The 22,453-nt window shown below is 40.6% G+C and overlaps 1 protein-coding gene across 3 annotated transcripts in view; it reads left to right on the top strand.

The window, feature by feature from the left end:
• The first annotated feature begins 9,768 nt into the window (after positions 1–9,768).
• Positions 9,769–22,453, top strand: part of CHN1 (chimerin 1) — a 194,962-nt gene continuing 182,277 nt past the window's right edge. The window contains exons 1-2 of one of the 3 annotated variants that reach the window (XM_082630059.1): positions 9,769–9,953; positions 10,084–10,280. In XM_082630059.1, the coding sequence (XP_082486185.1) occupies positions 10,262–10,280 (19 nt within the window). In that variant the 5' untranslated portion in view covers positions 9,769–9,953; positions 10,084–10,261. Of the gene's footprint in view, positions 9,954–10,083; positions 10,281–22,453 lie in introns of those variants that run through there. The other 2 variants (XM_082630060.1, XM_082630061.1) reach the window with 2 other exon arrangements.

Below are 22,453 nucleotides of genomic sequence, written 5' to 3'. Positions count from 1 at the left end.
AAGATAATGAGCAGAGAAAGACTAGAACTAAAAGGCAAGAGGGCAGGGAAGTAGATTCTTGCTTGCTGGGCCAGTTCCTGGATTCCCTGTATAGTGAAGAATTTAGGTACCAGTTGAAGGTTAAGAAAATAAACAGAAACCAGAGAGATCAAATTGTATAATAGAAAATAGGAATAGGGGAGAGCACAGGAAGGCCATGGAGACTGAGGAGTGGGAGAGAATTTGGGAGGTTTGTGAGTGCTTGGCTCTAGAACAGCTGTGGGCTGTGACAGAAAAAGAGGAAAGGGGGTTTTAAGAAGTGTTCCTGTGCAGTATAAGGTGGATATCCTGTAATATTCTTTGTGAAATGCAAGATTACAATTCCTTTTAACTTGCTTTTGCCAGATGGATGTTTTCTTGGAATACAACTCTATGCAGAGACTAGGCCATTTGGGGTCCTGGAATATATTAATCTTATAAGCTTTATCATTATTAGCCAGTTATTAACATAATTAGCACTTACCCACCCCTGAATATTGTTTATGGAAGTATGTACCTGTAAAGCCTACTGGTTCATCACACACAGCCAGACTTGGGATCCCAGTTGAGGCTCAACTGGAAATCCTAAAACATAAAGAAAATAATTTTCCTTACCTTGAGTCAATTATATATTTTGAAAGAGACAAATTATTTTGAAACTGAAAAATATAATGATAAAACAAATGGCTGATTTGATGAAAAAATCCAACTGTTTGGTTGGCATTGCGTAGTAGACAAACACACTTTACAAAACAATTGATTGCAATTTTTTTCTCCTACAAGTTGTGTCAGTTGATGCCACCATGACTGTAGATAGTCTGGGAAGCAAATATCTAAGAGGTTAAAAGAGTTGGGCATTGCTCTGACATTTGAGAAGAGACTTAGTAAGAGGAAGACTTGTTAGTACAGGACTTGGGGCCCTACCTTCAGAGACTATTTGGCTTTTACTGAATACTGATGAAAATAATCCTCATGGAAAGAGGATGAAAAGCCATATTTGTTGAATGTCCACTCTATGCTTTATTTAATCCTCAGAATGACTCGAAAAGGCATATGTGTGAGTTACTTGTGTGTGAGTCCCTTGCCCAGCCCCTTCTCCCTCCTCCAAATTATATACTGGTTTTTCTTTGGGGAATTCACCTCAGCCGTGAGGTTTGGGAAGACTAATCCACTCAGGTTCAGGTTACCTGTGATTAGCTGCACTCACCCTCTCTCCCTGGCCACAGCAATGATTCATGGATGGGCACATATCCCAGTTCAGGACAATGAGAGCAAGATATTCCAGGACTTGTGTAAAACTTTCTCTTCTCTTGACTGGAGAGGTAGGGCTATGTGATGTTTAGAACCTCTGAAGCCATTTCGCTACAAGGGGAGAGTCTGAAGATACCATGAGTGGGGGAACCCTGTGTAGTGTGAAGATAGTGACTGGAGAAATGGAGAATAGGTCCTTGGGGACATTTTTTGCATTGCTGGATAAGCCTTTCCTGAAACTCACCCTGACTCTGTGTTTTTACATCGCAGAACCAGTAAATTCCCTTTGTTTAAGCAATTTGAGTGGTTTTCTGCCAATTGCAACCAAAAGGTTACAAATCAAGCGATACAGAGAGTACCTCTATTTTACAGAGGAGGAAACTAAAGTCCAAAAAGATTTTAACCTGCCCCAATCACAAAGGTAGTGAGAGGTGAAGCCAAGATTGGAAGCCAGATCTTTCTAACTGTACTGTGATATTGGAAAACTTCTAGAGAGGTAGCAGATGACAATTCCCCACCCTCAACTCTGGATTCAGTCAAATTCAGTGTTTCATAAGCTACATGCTTTATAAGGCTATGCTTCCACTCATTATCAAGAGTAAACAAAATATTTAAAAACTCTTTCTTCTACCATGCTTAGTTTCTTAGTTGTGGAAGGGTCCACTCTAGTGCTAGTCTTTCATCTTTTTATGGCTAGTGTTCTCTCTCTGTTCTCTAAGGCCTCTCTCTGAGGCCTAACTCTGTAAAGTTCAGCCTCATTTCCCCTGGATATTATGGGTTTTGAGTGATATCTCCTGGAACTTGTTGAAAGCTAGGCTCACTCAAAGTTGAGACCAGAAATCTTAGAAGTTGGAATTGACAATTGCAATATCAGGTGGGTAGAGCTTGAAATAGGAGCCACTCTCCTCTCTCTGTCTTCAACCTATTCTACACACAGATCTCAGGTTCATCCTTCTGAAGGTCAGCACTGACCATACCACTGCACAGATATTTGCCCTGGTTTCCCAGTATCTATCCCAGCAATCTCCAAGGTAGAGTGTGCATACCCCAAGGGATATGCAAGACTTCCATTGTCTCGTGGAAAGAAAAAGTAGAACTTCTATGTACAGTTATTATTTTTCTAAATGAGGAGAAAATTAAGGTTTATTAGTATTTTATGTACAGAATAACACAGATTCCCTTACTCAGTTTGGATGTTGGAAAACCCCATATCACATGCATTATGTGCAAGTTATCCTGAGGGAGGAAAGGGAGTTCCATGATGAGGTGGGGTTGACAATGCAGTTGACTCATCTTTTCTCATTTGGCTCATTGCAACTTCCTACTATTTACGTGACCAAGTTAGTTGGATTTATGGGTTCGTTATATGCTTTTTAACTAAACTAATCTTTACCAAGGGGACAGCTGTCTTAAACAATCCTTTCAAAGAAACCATGCTCTGAAAATCATACCCACGATACTAGCACAAGGAAACATCAACTACGTGGCAGAACCTACATGACTCCTGTACTTGGTGCAAGCCCTGTGTCAGCCATAAGTAAAGTAATGATGACATGGTAAGATCTGACAGGAAGTTGACCAAAAAATCAGAAATTATCGAAAAGACTTTATTTATTTTTAATTTTTATTTTTGGCTGCATTGGGTCTTCATTGCTGCGTGCGGGCTTTCTCTAGTTGCGGCGAGCGGGGGCTACTCTTCATTGCGGTGAGCAGGCTTCTCATTGCGGTGGCTTCTCTTGCTGCAGAGCACGGGCTCTAGGCACGTGGGCTTCAGTAGGCTTGGTACATGGGCTCAGTAGTTGTGGCACGCGGGCCCTAGAGCACGCGGGCTTCAGTAGTTTCGGAGCATAGGCCCCGTAGTTGTGGCTCGTGGGCTCTAGAGTGCAGGCTCAGTAGTTGTGGCACACGGGCTGAGTTGCTCTGTGGCATGTGAGATCCTCCTGGACCAGGGTTCAAACCTGTGTCCCCTGCACTGGCAAGCGGATTCTTAACCACTGCACCACCAGGGAAGTCCCTCAAAAAGCCTTTAAAATATGGATTTATATCACTAATGATAAACCTCACCTTAAGGGTATATTGTGCTATTATGCCTTAAGTTGTAAGCTTACAGCAATATCACACACACACACACACACACACACACATATTGGTGGGTACTCAATTTGTTACTGGAAAATAAGGCAATAAAAAATTTGAGACCAGGGACTTCCCTGATGGTCCAGCGGTTAAGATTCCACGCTTCCACTGCAGGGGGCACAGGTTCCATCCCTGGTTGGGGAATTAAGATTCTGATCCCACATGCCATGCAGCGTGACCAAAAAGTGTAAAAAAAAAAAAAAATTGAGACCAGAGTTTTACATAATGCATTTAAACTTCTTGTTGCCTTAAGTTCTTGTAAAAAGCTGGCAGGGTTCAGATAACATAATAAGCATCAATGCAACAGCTTGGCCTTCTACATATGTCCCTAGCCTCTTCTCCCATGAGTCCTTGCTACAGCTAAACTGTCCTGCCTGCCATTCTTCTCTTATGATTGCCTACCTCTTTCCTCTTATCTAAACCTCACCTCTCCCTTTCTTTCTTCTGGTTGCCTAATTCCTGTCCATACCTCAAAGCTTCATTCCTCATGAAGACTTCATCTGTCACATCAGCTGGAAATAATCTTTCTCTCTTCTGAACTCCCACAATATTTTATCTGTACACCTCTTGTGGCCCTGTCATTGTCCCATTTATGACTCATCCCCAGGGGCTGCAAATTTTTAAAGATCTGGATACATGTTTGATACATTGTTGACTCCTTTGCTGGAATCTAGCATAATGCCTGGTATATCACAAGTACTCAGTAAATATTTGTTGATTGGATGAAGGATGGATGGATAAATTCCAATCAGTACCTTGTCTTAAATGTTTAATACAAGTCCTATTTTACAATAGCATACAAAGGAGCTTTGCGAAAAATCCATCGCAGGGGTAGACAAGGTTTGAGCCCAGACTGTTTTTAATCATGGAAGTACACTTCCCTCTTTTTCAGCTCTGTTATTCAATTAGAGATTGTGTAATTCTCACCCAGAGTTCATAGCTATTTTGCTGATTTATAACTCACAATGTAATCAACTTGAATAAGTCATCTTACTGTGGACACCCACATTAACCCGAAAAACCATGGCCATGTTAGGGATATTTGATTTGTAGCCAAATCTTCTTATACCCCCTTGAAAACAAAATCTGGCAGAAATCCAACTGCTCAAGTCAAATAGACTTTTAGCTACACTGTGCATTAGTTATGCCTGGTGACCTCAGAAAAATACACACAAATGGAAATGCTGGCTTAAAGTACTATAACATGATTATAGTTCAGAACAAAAACTTTTACTTGAGAGGAGCCATAATTGCTGTACTTTTTATCTGGTGTGTATTGGAAAACGTATTTGATTTTAAACCCATAAAAAAATTTCCAAAAGCTCTGCTACACTATTTACCAGGAAATAAGTATTCTTTTAAACGTGTTTTCAAAACAAATTAAAAACAGACCTCTTTTACCCTTTCTTTTTTTCCTGATGACTTGAAACCAGTGGTCACTTTGATCTGTCAAAATAAATTCTACCACAAAATTTAAAAAATAGGACCAGTGGCTTTCAGAAAATTCTAACCTAGGGTTCATAGTCATATCTGTGGTCCTACCACCTACTGAACTAAAATTTCCTCTTCAAGCTGAGCAATTAACAAGAAATCCATTACCCTGGGTCAGGGATAGAAAACCTTTTCATTCTGCTTTTGAATTTCAATTTCCTCTCTCTTCATACCCCTACACACACACACACACAAACACACACACACACGGCCCTTCTACAACATTGGAAGTGATATAATGAAGACTGAGCAAACACTGTTCTGTAATGTGCAACTCTTCAGTAATATGCAATTCCAAACTCATGCCCCACCGGCCAATAGCCACCTCCCCTTTTAGCATAATTTTGGTGGGATTATCTTCTGCTACTATAAGAAGCACTATGGAGGGGAACTGAAAAAGTTTTCAATTCATAAGGATCCTTATGTATTTTTCAAATTTTACTTCATTTCTAAGATCCAAAATTACTCTTATGGATAAAATTTAGACACCCTCTGGTGGTCAGTAGAACACAATTAACTCTCGTAAACATTAATTTGAATTATCTAAGCTCAAAGGCCAATCTTACAGCTTATGACATAAATATTCTTTTTTTTCCCTAAATAGCTTCATGGTCTAAATCCTTAAATTCAGAGTAAATGCTGCCTCTGTTACAAAGCAGATGGCCTTGTCCAGTGAAAGTGCTGTTTATGAATCATGAAATTCCATGCAAACATCAGGTAAGCCTCAGATAAAAAGGGGGGGGGGAATTCATCCAGATTAAGTGTTTAAGGAAAACATTATTAAAAACAGACCAAATCTACTTTAAATGAATCCACGCTATGGAAATAAATACTTCAACTGGTAACATAAACATAGGAGAGAATGTCACATATTGTGAATATTGTATTTTTTATTTTTTAAATTTTTTGGCCATGGCTCATGGCACGTGGGATCTTAGTTCCCTGACCAAGGATGGAACCCGTACCCCCTGTAGTGGAAGCTTGGAGTCTTAACCACTGGACCGCCAGGTCAGTCCCTATAGTGAATATTTTAAATAAATAATTGAAACCTTAATCTGTATAACTGAGGAGGAATAGAAGAATTTTCTATCACAGCAGAAATACACTCTGATTTTTTCCACAGCAAACCTTCTGCACTGTTTTGGGAACCGTGCTAATAGCAGTGGTATTCCTAGGGCTTAAAGCTGTGTCGACATGATAAAGTGCTATAATTTTAACTAGTTATTGTGAGGCAGCAACTGCCTAATTAATTTCTGTTTCATTAAAAACTGAGGAACAAATCAATGTTTACCAATGGGAATGAAGCTAAATGAGTAACAAAAAGAAAACCCAAAACACTTGTGAAAAGTCATTAGTTTAAAATGTAGAAAAAAATTTTCAAGGGTTGTCTAAGTTCTGTTTAGTCAACAAAACTTAAATAAAAATGAGAAACCGTTTTTAGTAGATTTGAAATGGATTGTTTGGTGCATCTTTTTAATTTTAATCTTGTTAAACCTGAAAAAAAGGTTGCTCTCTGTACAATAAATATAACATCAGTATAACATAGTGCAGATGAAACCACAGTATCAGTGTTTTAATAAAATATAACTTCTTAGTCATACTAGGTATTTATGAAACTGTAACATAGGATGCTTAAATTCACTAGATATACCAACACTGAAATATATTGAATATTCAAATAAAAAAGTCTTCTTCTGTTTTATCCATAATCCAGTTGATTTATATATTTTTAAAATGTCATAGAATGACAGCCAAACCTAAAAGGAACATTAGAGATAACTTAGTCCCATTCTTTTATTTTACAAATGAGGAAAATAAGAACCAGAAAGAGTATAACATAGGTCTGAAAATTGAACAACTATTTAGCAACAGAGCAGACAAATCTGGCCCTTCTAGGTGCTTACATTTTAACCACAAAATTAAATCTTGGAATGGAAACATAAATGTTTTGAAAAGTCAATTCATTTTTTGCCCTGTTAATAAACAGTCTAAGGCACCACCCATAATAATCACCCCCAAGTGGTTAACACCCTTCCTTACATTGAATCTGTAGCAGAAAGCCTACTCCTTAATTTCCAGCTAAGTGAGAAAAAAAACACGCTCTATTCCTCATTGGAGAATACAATATTATAAAAATGAATACTATTTTCAGGACATAGCACTTTGATCAAGTATAGAAAGCATTTTGTTAGAGGATAAAACCATTAGGAAGTCAATTGAAAGAATGACTTGTGGAAAGCTAGATGCTTAAAAAGGGAAACACGGCAACATTCAGCTGTATGGTTTTAAATAGTACAGTATCCTAAAAACATCTTGGTGTGTGTGTGTGTGTGTGTGTGTGTGTGTGTGTGTGCTGGGTGTGGGGGTGATAAGGCTTGTACGGAAAAGAGGAAGGGGAGAGGAAGATGGTCCCCACCTGAGCCCAAGCTGAGACTGTCACTAGGATTCAGCTGTGATCAGCCTTAACTAGTGAGTGCAAAGGTGGTCCAGCCAAAGCTTGGCTGTACAATGGGAGGCTAAATCTGAGCACAGGACTGTTAATTCCCCTCTGACTCACCCCTAGGATATCTCTCCAAAGCATAGAGAGAATTACCAACAAGCTGAGCTGTAGCATCAAAACCTTGATGCTCTGTTACCTCTCAAAGAGAGCTTAACAAAGAGGGAGAAAAGTGCCTCTTAGCCTGATTGGGCACATAGTTGGGAGTTGAAGAGCACATGAAGGAAGATTCTTTTGGACCAAATTCAACTTCCCAAACTGCAGGAAGACCCAAACATGTAAAATGGTTGAGGAAAAAACACACCCCTTGCAACTCTGCTTCTAATACTAAACAGATTTTTCTTTTTAAGTTCAAACCATGTACCCTGTAAATAGGTGGGGGGTGGAGAGTGGGAGAGGTGGTCAGGGAGAACACCAGATGCCTAAGATTTTCCTATTAGTTCTGCCACTATATAGGTGTACACATTTGGGAAACTCTTTTGACCGCTGCACCCTCAGATTCCTTATCTGTATATTGGGGGGTTTGGTCCCTTTGTGTTCAAAATTCCATGCTTCTGTATGAAAGGGGAATTTAAAAAAATTAACTATAAAGGCAAAAACTTTCCTAGATTAAAAAGGATATCTGGAGGCTAACCTAAGGCCCCTGAATAGTCTATAATCCCCCTGAAATTGTGTGAAAAAATTTTGGTGGCTGTATGTATACACGTAAACATTTTTCTAGGAAGAGAGACAGTATTTTCATTGACCCTCAAAGGAAAATTAAGTACCCAAAAGTTTGGGGACCTCTGATTGAGAGAGTAAATGGTGTTTTTAGTTTTTGCTTTATCTAGTTGTGAGCAGATCACCAGCAATCTTTACACGGTTCTAAAGTCTGTCCCACAAAGCCTTCTTGAGTGTCTCATTTATCTTCATGAGCTGTGTGTTTGTAATTTTTCACGAGCAGAAAGCCTGTTCAAAATCGAGTCCTTTTCATTAAAGATTTAAAATTCTTGGGATTTCAAGATTTATTCTGATATTAGTGGCTAAAGGAGAGCCCTTTTACTACATCAGAAAATTTCAGACATACAGCATCTTAAATATTTGCCCACTGATGTTGAATTATTTTACTATTTCTTTTTCTCTTGATGTAACTGACGTGAAACAAAAGGATGGCTCCTCCTTCCAACCTGCTTTTCTTTTTCTTCTGATCTTTGAGTCTGCTGTGAAAGGATGATGAATTAACTGTGGTTCTACTTGAAGTAGTAATTTTCATTTTTATAACGATTTTGATCCTCAAGATAAATTAAATAAGAGATATTGATATAATAGTCTTAAAAGAATTAGTTGAAAAGTAGAGAGAAGAGGAAAAGGACATTAGGGAACCTGAGGAACTGAAAGAGGAAAGATGCAGCCAGGAAGAAATGAGAACCAAAGAGAAAATCTACATGATTAGATGTTGAAATAGTATCAAATCCCTAAGCAGAGAAACAAGAAAAAAGGAGGGTTAAAAATAAAAACAAAAGCAAAACAAAAACCCCCAGGAAACAATCATAGCAACTAGGGAATACTGAATTTTTGAATCCATTAAATGAAAACGACAAAAACCATCATAACCGAGCTTTTCAGTAACATCTTTTGGCTGATAATCTCAAGGCGTTATATGGCTTCTCGTTAATTAAGGCAAGGACAGAGGCGATCAGAGAACATCACAGAAAGAGTGATGTTGCCAGTGATTACCAGATAAATGCAAAAAGCTCAGGGGAACAATCTTTTGTGGTAAAGAAGTGCCAATCGGCGAGAAATGTGGATTTTTTTCCTGAGGCAATATCAAAGAGGTGTAAAGTAAAAAGAAGAAAATTAGGTTTAAGTACTTATAACAAATGATTTTAGGTATTCCCAGATGCTTTTTAACCGACGACAATCTGACCAGAACTACTCTTAGTGACTCCTAAGTCCAAATGGAGAGGAAAGCAACATTCAGTGCTTCTGTTCGACTCTAGGCTCCCTTCCCGGAGTCCTATAGCTTCACGTCAAGGGCTCCAGACTCTCCGTTAACCCCGGAGGCGCCGGGGGAGAGATATATCCTCAAACGAACCCGATCCCCAGATGACCCTGGCTGGGTCCTTGTGTTCACGGAGCATCCTCCAGCGACTCTTCTTTCGAGTAACAGCTCCTCTCTACGCCTCCACAAATCCCATTCCAGAAATAACCGGGGATTTCAGCTAAAACGCACACTGCCCCGCCCCTCCCTGGCTCCAGGAGGCCGCCTCCCGGGCGGCCCAGGCGGCTCCCAGCGGCCCGGGGCAGGAGGGGCGCGCGCCCCCGGCGCCCGCGCGCGCCCGTTGCCATGGGAACGCACGGGGCTACGCCGCCCTAGGGGGAGACGGGAGGAGGCGCGGCGGCAGATCCAGTGGGAGACGCTATCGCAAGATGGCGTCTGCGAGGCCGCGGGATGCAGAGTGAGCGCGCCCCGCCGGGGGCTCTGCGAGACTGCTCCTCTCCCCGTCGCCGCCGCCGCCGCCACTGCGGCGCCGCCTCTCCTCCTGCCATTGCGCCGCGGCCAAGCCTCCCCGCCTCGCAGGTACCGGCGCCCGCGCGCGCTCCGCGTAGTGCACAGATGGCAGCGACAAGTGCCGGCTCGCCGAGGGCTAGCGGGTCCCCCCTTGTCCGGGTGCGCCTGACAATAACGCGTAAATAACTTTTTCTTGCAGCTGTGCCCTGCCTCCCGGCCTGCATCCTCCTCGCGCGCCAGCGCCCCCACCACGCCCCTCCGACTCCCCGTTCCCTCCGAGGTGTGAGCGCATCGCGCCGATGCGGTGATCTCCGGCCGGCCTGGGAGGAGCGCGTGGACCGGCGGGCGGCGGCGAGCAGTTGCCAAGCGCCTTTACAATGGCCCTGACCCTGTTTGGTAAGTGCAGCCCTTTGGCCGCGCCGCCGCAGGTGGGCCGCGCCGCGGGGCTCGGGGGCGGGGGCCGGGGCGCCTGGGGCCGGGACGCCGCAGGCGGTGTCGGGCGCGGGCCGGGGCCGCGGACTTGGGCCGCTCGGGGCGCCGGGCTCGCTCCCTCGCGCCTCTCCCATTGTTTCCTCTCCAGGCAGGGCCGATGGGCGTGTGCTCCCCTTGCCAATTCTGGGCAGGGAGGCTCTGAGGTCCTGGGTGTTTTGTAAACGGAGGATTCTCTAAGATGTCAACTTGGGAGCGAAGTTAGCTGGTTGTTTCCAAACCTATGTTTCTCAAGTCGGTAAATAAAGGTCCTGGAAAGTTTATTCATTTTGAACAAGATGTCTGTGCATCCCAACCTCTCTGGAATTGTCAAATGCCTGTGTTGATTCCTGTTGGATTTTGGGGGAATTTTTTGGACTCGGTATATTCCTTTGGAAACAAGAATGAGTGGTGAATTTATTTTAATATTTGCTAAAATTGAAAATGTTGCTCTAACAAATAGAGTAGACAGAAGAAAGTTGGTACTGAAGATAAATAGTCTCAGGTGAATATCTTTGAGTATTTTACGAAAGTGTTATTTCTGTGGTGTAATTACTGTAACATTATTTCAGTGGTTAAGACTTAGAGGTTTTTTTGTTTTGTTTTGTTTTTCCCCAGAGTCTGTAATGACAATGGGTTGGAAAGAAGGACTGAAAAAATACTTTATTTTCTTTTACAGAAAGAGACTGTGGTACTTACGTACCTTGCTTTAAGAAAACTCAATATGTGAAAATTTAGATGATCAAAGTATTCAGTTTTTCAAAGGAGAAAAGTCCAGTGATATGTACCTGATAGCTACAAGGACAGTCTTAGTGAGTTACTCACAATATCAAGTTTCCAGTTACATTTTAAAAATGTCATTTGATCAAGCACTTTATAGGCATCACATACCACAATGCTTTTTGATGTAAATACTTCAGAGTGAGTTAATCTGCTGAAATTAAAGAATTACTTTTAGTTAACAATCTTATTTTTCAAATTAAATTTAGACCCAGAGAGGTTATTTCCCAAGGTCACATGGCCCTTTTGTGGCAAAACTGAGCCTAGGACATAGTCTGTCAATCTTCAGTCTGGGACTATGCTTACTTTGCCCAAATACCCACAGTACTAGAAATGACATTTCTTATTTGGTGGTTCTCCATGAGTGTTTTAAAAATGTTTCTTCTTTCTCTGAAAGAAATAATAAAAATCTCTTGTTTTTCAATACCTTGTATCAAATATGCATTACTTAGTAGAAGCATTTCCTTAAGTGTGGACTTTTTTTGGTATAGAAGTTAAAAATGATGGCTTTACTCATAGTTGATACTTTCTTTTGAAGAAGCATTTATCTTACATTGTTGTAGCTAATACATAGTAGTAAAATCTACTGCAGTAAATTCTCTTTAAAACTATTTTTGACTTTCCTTCCTAAAGAGAGTCTGCATTTTCAAGGTTTGTTTTCAAAGATAAGATTTACGAATCAATGATTTTTAAAAGACTGGCATTCTCGATGAATAAAACAGATAAATTGGGGAGACAATGGAGTATGTGATGAGGCTCTTTTAAATGGATTCCTAAATTATTAAATCTTTAACTACTGAGGTAGAGGTGAGGAATGGAAGAGCATGGAATTTGACCTCTAGAAGAAGGTATAAGAAACCACTCCCACCCCTCAGGATGAATAAAATATCTTTAAAATTTTGAAGTCATCTTGTGGGAATATAGAATTTAGTTTGCAAAATCCAATTTTGTTACAATTTTTAAGAACATTCCTCTGTTGTAAAGCAAAGTATATCTGTGTGCAGAGGCTATTTTCTCAGTAATGATAGAGCAGCAGTTAATCTCAAGAGTGTGGCTGCATACCACTCATCAGTCATCTGAGATGTCGGTTAAAAATGTAGATTCCTTTGCCCAGAGACCCACGGAATCTGCATTTTTATTTTTTTTATTCATTTTTTATTTATTTTAACATCTTTATTGGAATATAATTGCTTTACAATGGTGTATTAGTTTCTGCTGTATAACAAAGTGAATCAGCTATACATATACATATATCCCCATATCTCTTCCCTCTTGCGTCTCCCTCCCTCCCTCCCTCCCTGTCCCACCCCTCTAGGTGGTCACAAGGCACTGAGCTGATCTCCCTGTGCTATGCAGCTGCTTCCCACTAGCTATCTATTTTTACATCTGGTAGTGTATATATGTCCATGCCACTCTCTCACTTCATCCCAGCTTACCCTTCCCCCTCCCCATGTCCTCAAGTCCATTCTCTATGTCTGCGTCTTTATTCCTGTCCTGCCCCTAGGTTCTTCATAACTTTTTTTTTTTAGATTCCATATATATGTGTTAGCATATGGTATTTGTTTTTCTCTGACTTACTTCACTCTGTATGACACACTCTAGGTCCATCCATCTCCCTACAAATAACTCAGTTTCTTTTCTTTTTATGGCCGAGTAATACTCCATTGTATATATGTGCCACATCTTCTTTATCCATTCATCTGTCGATGGACACTTAGGTTGCTTCCATGTCCTGGCTATTGTAAATAGAGCAGCAATGAACATCTCTGTGTCGTTCCAATTTTAGTATATGTGCTGCTGAAGTGAGTATGAATCTGCATTTTTAGAGGAAGGGGATTTTAAAGGAACTCCTCTGTGATTCTAAGGCACATTCAAGTTTAAGGACTATTATATTAATGATAAATACTAGATTTGCTCAAACTTGCCCAGTTCAAAATAGCTTTTTGAATAGAGCAGTCCCCAAGGGTTAGAAGAAACAGATTTTATTTTAGATATTACTATTTAACTAATTTGTCTTAGTCAGAAGTACCTCATATCCCTTCTTAATAACCAACCTAGAACTGAGGAACAATGAAATAAAGTTCTAAGAGCTGGTGAAGAGAAGGTAGTAGGAACAAGAAACTAGACAGGTGTGACTTTTCAGCCATCAAGGTCAGAGCTCCATAGAGTTTCTACCTAAGCCTCCCCAAAGTAACCACTGCCAGAACTGAGAAAAAGCATCCTGTCGGGTCATCCCTTGGCAGGAATTTCTGTCATTTATAGCTAAACGGAGCTCTGGTTTATAGCCCGGCCAACTGATGAGATTGGGAACTCAGTTGCACTTCAGCTAGGCTAGCTAAACCTGAATAACTCTTTTCTCCACCTGGGTAGAATTGGCTCTGACATTGCCCCTGCTCCCCGCCTTTTTTTCTTCTTACCATTTATTCACCCTCATCACTGCCATAGATCACTTCTAATATTTAGGATTACACTGTAATTTGTTACATTCTTTCCTCACACTCTTCTGCTGCCATGGAAACCTTTCATTATGCTGCTCTTTTTGGCATCTTTCACTATCCTGACACACCTGCCTATGGGCATCTTGGCAGAGATCCTTTGGAGCAGTTAAATGGGAATGGAGTATTCTTTGTGGTACAGTTAGGAAATGTTCTGATTTCCATTACTGTCCTGACATTAAAATGTATTTTTAAAAAGACAGCTGTATATTTTCAGTACGATTTATTTGACAAAAAGCTAATTTTATAGGAAACTCCCACTTGAATACACTCTCTGCTGACATTTTTTATTGATTTATTGATTTATTTATTTATTTTTAAATTTTTGCCTTATAACAAATTTAATCAGTTATACATATACATATGTTTCCATATCCCCTCCCTTTTGCGTCTCCCTCCCACCCTCCCTATCCCACCCCTCCAGGCGGTCACAAAGCACCAAGCTGATCTCCCTGTGCTATTCTGCTGACATTTTAATTTTTCAGACATTGCTCATCAAGGAATATGAGAGGGAGTTACCTAAGCAGCAGAGTGCTCCAATGGTGAGAGCCCAACTACTTTTTTTAGAATGTTTCATCTTTTCAGCTGTCATTAAAATCACCATCCTTATTTAAGTACTTGTGCATATTCCTTCTTTAACTGGTGTCAAAAAGTTAACATCTCAGCTTAAAATTTTTTCTTTTAATGTTTGCAGACTTGGTACTATGTAAGAGAGAGAAAAGAATTATAGTTGTTATACCTCTGATAGTCATCATCTGTGTACAGTGTAAGAGGAATGTTGGTTATGCAGTTTTTTGAGGCACATCTGTCCCTGCAAATAACCATCCTATAAGCATTCTAATCTTTGAAGATAGAAGATAGTGATATGCGTAATTACAAACATTTGACATATTTGTCAAGAAGAGTTTCAGTTTCTTTTAGATCAGTATTTTTCAACCATTTTTTAAAAAATCACCCTCTGTAAGAAGCCTTTTAGACATTTTTTCTTAATTGTTCTCTCCGTGAGACTCTGTTTATGGACTGTATGTTTGTCTGCTTTATGCATGAATAGAGTAAAGTTTTTTGACTCCCAGAAGCTAAGTTTTGCTCCCTTGAGGGCAGTCTTACCCCCATTGAGAATACATGTTTTAGACTAATCTAAAGCAATCATAAGATAATTAGTTAGGCAGAAAAATACTGTTTGGTTGTGCTTTATGTGTCATATAATAATAGTTCTGAAGGAATGACATAAGGACAGTAGGCTATATGTTTTTCACCAGATTGATTTAACTTAAGTATTAACTGTTTTGTTCATCTTTTTTTTTTTTTTTTTTTTTTTTTTGCGGTACGCGGTCCTCTCACTGTTGTGGCCTCTCCCGTTGCGGAGCACAGGCTCCGGACGCACAGGCTCAGCGGCCATGGCTCACGGGCCCAGCCGCTCTGCAGAATGTGGGATCTTCCCGGACCTGGGCACGAACCCGTGTCCCCTGCATTGGCAGGCGGACTCTCAACCACAGTGCCACCAGGGAAGCCCAGTTTGGGTCATCTTGAGAGCAGCTGTGACACAGAGTTCCTTGCTGGGGCTGGCGTGTGTGTGCAGCTTTTCTCAAAAGTCCCTCTAGTAATGATAATATCCTTTGATATGGGTAATTGATGTTTTCTTTTTCTCACTCTTATAAAGTATCAGTAACAGCACCTTTAAAGAACTTTTTATCTGCAATATATAATCTAAATGAAGTCACTGAACTTGCTTTGCAAACCCGATGAAAGGCAAATTCTTGAGTCTGGCCTTAACAACCAATTACCGGTCATAAGTCATTCTTACATAGAAAATGATTCCCATAAACTTTGATTTTTTTATTTATTAATATTATCCTACTGTACTTAAAAAACAGAGTAGGAAAAACTAAGAAAGCAGAATGATGTAACCATATTTTATACTGAAAACTGATATTAAAAAAGGAATCATGTCTGACAAAATAAAGTTACAAATATACATTCCTCATTTAGCTTCTTATATTTAAAAAGCAGGATGAGTACTTTGTGAATATACTAAAACCACTGCTTTGTGTACTCTAAAAGGGTGAATTTTATGGTATGTGATTTCATCTCAATATAAGATTATTAATAAAAGCATGGGGGGAGGGTAGGAAATCAGATTGAATAGAAGGAAAATTTATTTCACTTAAACTGTAAAAACAGAAAATACTATTTTTATTTTTATTTATTTTTAATTTGTTGTTATTGAGTAACAGCTAATTTGTTCAGGATATAAGCTGATCACTTTTGTTCCAGCATCTTCTTTTGCACAGAATCTTGCACACATTAGGCAGTCAAAAGATACCTGCCAAATTGAATTAATGCTTCTCTTGTAACTTTCTATATTATATTCAAAACCATAAAGTAACGTCTGACGCCAAACCGTTAGATTAAAAGAGCCAGACACCATGGATTGCAAATAGAAAAAACTTCATTCAGAAAATACTATGTTTAAAAGAGTGGTTTTACATACAGGAAGCTTTAGAACTCTCCATGTTTTTAGAAAGTTTTTTTTTTCTTTTATTCCCCAAGGAACAAAAAACAAACTTAAAAATTGGTACGTTCAGATACCCCTACCTGTTTTGAATGGCGATTTTAAATTTAGAAAAGCAAGCACTTCTTGGAAAGACTTAACTGCCAGACAATGGAGTAGTTTGGGGGAGAAGGGAAGATGAGTCAGGCCAGGCCTGCCGCCAGCAGCTTGGTGGCGTTGGGCCACCTCATTGTGTTTCATCCAGCTGTGCTGAAAGTGGTTCCTTTCCCTTTCCACTCGGACTTTTTACCTTTGGATTTCATTGGACCTTGTATATTTCACGGTGTAAAGCAAGCAGAAAAAGGATGTTGTCCAAGAAACATTATCTCCACTGGAATAGATTTTTATGACCACAAACTTGACATTTCAGAAACGGAATGCGTCCTCTTTAAACTGCTAATCTTTCCTGATTTTCCCATTTCTGTGATTAACACATAGCTTCAGCCTTTATTCTTTCTGTCTTGTACTTTTTATACAGAATGTTGTTTTTCAGCTCCTTAATGGCTGTGAGATTACTTTGTCAGAGATGATTTTTGGATTTGAAGTAGCTTTTAATAGGTGGGACAGACAACAGGTATGTGGGTAGATGTGCATTTGAGGGTTATGTAGACATCTGCCTGACTGGAATAGTTCCCCTGTAGGCCTTTTATGGCGAATGAATTTTACACCATTATATTAAAATTAAAGCATGATTTTTTAGCGTATTACCTGTAAAGAATAACATGCTAAATATAGATACTTATCTTCATATAGCATGGAAGAATGATTTTAATTTATGGACTGAAGATCTTAAAGTAGTAAGACAAACAAGTGTTTTGACCGAGGGAGCTACACTGTAAGAGAAACGAAAGTTGTGGAAGTTTTTGTTTGGAGTGGGGGGCATTACTAAGAGGGACCTGTGTTAGGTGGTGGTGTAATAAGCAAAGCAGTATAAAAGCTCAGGACATCTGGGGTGAGGGGGAAGGAGTGGATGATAGAGTGGGAGAAGGAAGCAGAAACAAGAAGCCTACTCTTTCATAATTTTCCTAAGGAGTAGCTCTGTAGCCTGGGGTGTGTTTTCCTATTTAGTGATTCGTTTACTCATCTGTTTGATGAATCGAGGGCCTAATATGTGCGAGGTATATATTAGTTCCTGTCCTCAAGGAACTTATATATGCAGTGGATGGTGACCGAGAAAAATGTATAATGTGCCAGGGGGCTAATGCTGTGAAGAAAAATGAAGCAGGGTGAGGAGGATGGGGCTAGCTGTGCAGCAGAGTGGTCAGGGAAGGCCTCACAGCAAAGGTGGATTTTGAGCAGAGACTAGAAGGAAGTAAGGGAAAGAGGCCTGTGAAAATGGGGAATCACCTCGTGGAACAGGCTTTAAGGCAGGGATGTGCTCAGCAGTTTTGAGAAACAGGAGGAAGGGCAACGTGGCTGGAGCAGAGTGAGCCCGGCAAGTGCTAGGAGGTGAAGGCAAAGAGACACCTGGGGAGGAGGAGTGTTGGGGTCACAGATTATGTAGGGCCCCGACCATAAAGCACGGTAAGGACTTCAGATTTTACTCTGAGTGAGATGGGAAGCTCGTGGAGGATACTTCCATAGCATGAAGTGCAGAGGAAAGGGCTTAGATTTTGGAGTAAGAGAGCTACGTTTAGTCCTTTCTCTGCCAAGTGTCAGCTCTAAATCCTGGCCTCATTTTCCTTATATGTAAACAGGGGCTAATTCCCTTAACACGGTGGTTGAAGATACATAGTAGCTAATATTGTTACTAATATTATTATGATAACTATTAGCAAAGATCCAAGATACCAACAGAGTTTCTCTGTTTTTTTCACAAGTCTATTGACCCACTTGAAAAAGTGGTTCTGCAATATTTCTGTTTGTATGTGTGGCTAAATATATGTCACATGCCACTGTAGACTTTGTCTGAGAATGCTCTGGTAGAGATCTGGTTCAGGGAGGTACAGGGAAGAGCAGATAGATTTCTGATAGTGCTGGGCACTTGGTACTTTCTAGTGCACTCTGAAAATGTAAAAAATACACTGGCCAAGGCTTACTTCTCTCTTGGGAGGTAATCCAGAATATAGTCAGATCTAGCCCCAGCCCCCATGACACTTAAAATATATCAAGGACTGTGAGCTCAATGGCTGGCACATAGTAGGTGTTCAAGTTTATTGAGTGAATAAGTGAATGAGCAAAGAATAAACATGTAACAGTGGGCTGTCACTCTATACACTTATCCTGTGAACAACCTTGAATCAGTTTAAACACTTATCTTTTTTCTTCCTTTATTATTTTGGGTTATTCTTGCTTATTGTATTAGTGTCCATAATTGGAAACTCAAACCTGCCTCTTAGAAATTTATTAGTCTAACAATTCACTTCCCTACCTGAAATCCTCTAGCGAGTCCCCATCACCATTAAGATTAAGTCCAAATTCCCTAGTTTGCATATAAGGCTGTCAAGATAGGACTGCTGCTGGGAGTTCCCTGGTGGTGGCCTAGTGGTTAGGATTCCGGGCTTTCACTTCGGTGGCCTGCGTTCAATCCCAACCACAAGCCACTCAGTGAGGCCAAAAAAAAAAAAAAGGTAGGACTGCTGCTTACCTATTTATTTGGCCTCATATCTTATCCCCTCTTCAGAGGCTGTGCTTCAGGCATGCTGAAGGACTTGAAGTTTCCAGAAGGGATTGTACCCAGCGTGGCTTTGGCATCATTGCTCAAGCCCTTCTTTGCCCCACTCCCCACTACACATCTCGCAAAACTCAGCTTGAGTAGTCATCTCTTCTATGTGGCCTTTGTGGGTTAGTTACACCTTTCTGCATCCATAGTGCTGTATACATGTCTCTGCCCTGCCACTGTTCATGTGGTGATATAATGGTTCGTTTGTATTGCCCTATCTTCCCCATTCGGTGACGTTCCTTAATGGGAAAGCCATGGATTCCTTTCCGTCCTTACCTGCCACTGTGATGCAGCCACTCAATAGCTAAACGATAAAGGTTTCAGCGAATGTATGATGTTACAGTAGTCTACTGTATTCCTTCAATTTGGAAGTTAATTTTAAGGCCCAAATCCATAGGATACACACTTTCTGTGTTTCATAATTTTTTTGTTCATTTCGTCATTTGAAAAAAAATTCGGTAAATGGGCCATCATACCATCCCTTGGTTCCATTCTCTAATATGGAATCCCCAACTGGAAGCTCGCAAAAGCTTGAATAAAATGGAAATCTCTCTGGGAGCAGATTCTTTGAGGTTTAAATATAGTATTACTAAGCATCCGCAGATGTTTCTAAATTATTTGGTATAATTAGATAACAAATTCCACTTCATTAAACTATTGTTCCTTTTCATTTCAATAGTACAAAGGAATTGCACATAAATTAGCTTGGTTTGTTCGTGCTTTACCCTCACAGTAGCGAACATAATCAAATTGAATAGGAATTCAGTATGAAAGTGGCTAACTTAACCTTTTAGAGGTCAGAAAATAAAAACAATATATCCCTTCTCTCATAATAATAAATTTGTGTGCTACATGAGCATTCCTATTAGTTTTCGTATATTCATTAGAAGAGCAGATATAAGCAACAGTTTCAACATTCATATTTTTAAGTGGAAAGAAAAGGAAAATTTTATTTATTACTTATTAATACCTCTCATTGTTCCAGAAAGAATTTGAGGTGGTTTCCAAAAAGTTACAATGCAAGAGGATTAAAAACAGTAAGCGTGGGAATTCGTTTTTCTCTGTCTTGTATCATTAGTTCCTTCCTCTCCCCTGAATCCTGGATCGTTTCCCTCTGATTACATGCTTTCCTATTCTGTATGAGGGCGTTAGAGCCCTCTCATGCCATCCGGAGTTATTAGTGGCCCTCTTCTTACCAGAGGTTTGTTGAAATGGCGTTCGGTGTACACCCTCCCTCTTCTCCTCTACACTCTCTCTTCTCAGCCACCATATTTTATCATTATTGGTTATGAGACATTTGTGAATGTCATTAATCTCTAGTGAAAAAAAGATTGACAACTGCGAAAGGAGAAACTTTTCTGACACATGTTGAAACAACAAGGAAGACTTTCTTCAAGACTATTGCAATAGGTGTCAAGACTATCACAATAGGAGAGAGAGATCAGGCTTAACTCCGAATATAAGAACAAGTGGGGATTTATAGTCAAGGAGCAGATTGGTGGGGGGGTGATTGATCAGTGGATGGAAAATTACTAAGAGGAGACAAGGACAGGGGGAGTTCTTGTTAAACTGACCTAACAGGATTCTTGCTGAGGGCAGGCCAGGTGGTCAAATATCAAGGGCCGGGGGTGAGGAATTTTTTTTTAATTAATTTATTTATTTATGGCTGTGTTGGGTCTTCGTTACTGTGCACGGGCTTTCTCTAGTCTAGCCCTCTCTTTGTGTTGAGTGGGGGCTAGTTTTCGTTGCGGTGCGAGGTACTCTCATTATGGTGGCTTCTCTCGTTGTGGAACATGGGCTCTAGAGCGCAGACTCAGTAGTTGTGGCACACGGGCTTAGTTGCTCTGTGGCATGTGGGATTTTCCCGAACCAGGGCTCGAACCTGTGTCCCCTCCATTGGCAGGCGCGGATTCTTAACCACTGCGCCACCAGGGAAGTCCCCAGGGGTGAGGAATTTGATTAGGTATCAGGTATCAAGGGTGTGGGATTCTTTCTACATTGACTTAGAATTGTTGCTAAAACTGGGCAGTGCAGGCCTGGCAAGGCCAGGGGTCAAGGTTGAACCCTTTAGAAATGGGCTTAGAGGAGCCTAACTGAAGTTTGGTCAAGAAGAGCCTCCATTGTGCTTCTGTTTGGAAGTGCTTTATCAATTCATAGCCAGTGAACAGTGGCTTCTCCACTGTTGTCATGTTTGATCTTTTTGCACTATTTGCTATTTTTTTTTTTTTTTTTTTTTTGCGGTACGCGGGCCTCTCACTGTTGTGGCCTCTCCCGTTGCGGAGCACAGGCTCCGGATGCGCAGGCCCAGCGGCCATGGCTCACGGGCCCAGCCGCTCCGCGGCATATGGGATCCTCCCAGATCGGGGCACGAACCCGTATCCCCTGCATCGGCAGGCGGACTCCCAACCACTGCGCCACCAGGGAGGCCCTATTTGCTATTTTTGATTGCCTCTTTCTTCTTGAAACTTTTTTCTCGTCTTTCAAACATTGTATTCTCTAGCTATTCTTTTCTTCCCTTTCACTGTTCTTCAGTTCTCTCTTGTTTGCTCCCCTAACTGTTACTGCTTTTCAGGAATGGACCTTCCTTTCTCACTTGGGAATATATAGGCTTCAGCAGTGAGCACTGTGTGGGCGATTCCCAAGTCTCCATCTCCAGCTCTGCCCTTCCATGCCCTCCAAATCGCTATCAGGATTCCCTGCGGACATTTCTGACTCCGCACATTCCCAGCCCCAAATCCTTAGCTTTTGTCCTTCTGTCCTCCCTCCCCTTGCCTCTAGTACCCAATCAGCTGCTAACTCTTGCAGCTTGATCTCTGCAGTAGTTTCCGTTCTGTTCCTTTCTCTATTTCCAGCTCTTGCTCTGCCTTTCGTTTCAGTACCGCAATCCATACCCTCCGCCTCCTGCCACCCATTCAGAAGGAATCCCTTCATCTTCTGAATTCTTTATCATTTTATCCATGAATCTCCTGTGACATTTGTCAATGTGTTCCTTTCACAATAGTAATGTATCTTTATCATATGTTTTCTAGGCTGATGGTTCCTGTAAGGGAAGAGTCACTCTCATTTCTGTGCTCCTTACCATGCTTGGCACAGTGCTTCACATATAGCAGGTGCACAAAAAAATATTTAAGTGAATAAAAGAGTTATTAAACCACAGTAGTTCATAGTTGAACAGTTTCCAGAGTAGAAATAGAAAGCATTCTCTAATTTTTTTCTATAACTTTATAATACTTTAAACAAGTTAACAATAGTAAGCATATCTCGGAATCTCTCATATATTGTTTTTGTCATCTGATGATCTTATTTTCAGTCTTTAAAGGAAGAAATGCATATATTCCTGCAGTATTGATGCATGTCAAGGGCCGATATGTCATTTATTTTGTGATTGGTTGCTTTTGTTAGCTTGACTTTTTCCAAAAGTTTCTGGTGAAATTCTGGTTGAATTTATACTGCTTTTTATTCTGTAGAAATCCTCTTAATCCTGGAGAAGGGGCACTAAACAGTAGATACTACACACACAGGGCTTGTTAATCTAGGTTGTTTTGCTGGTCCCTTTAATGTTGCATTGTGTCCAGTATTCACCTGAAAACAGAATACTCTCCCTCCTTGTGGA

This window comes from Mesoplodon mirus (genome assembly GCF_964341445.2).
Source record: "Mesoplodon mirus genome assembly, chromosome: 8".
NCBI lineage: Eukaryota > Metazoa > Chordata > Mammalia > Artiodactyla > Ziphiidae > Mesoplodon > Mesoplodon mirus.
This window is presented reverse-complemented; position numbering and strand designations above follow the sequence as displayed.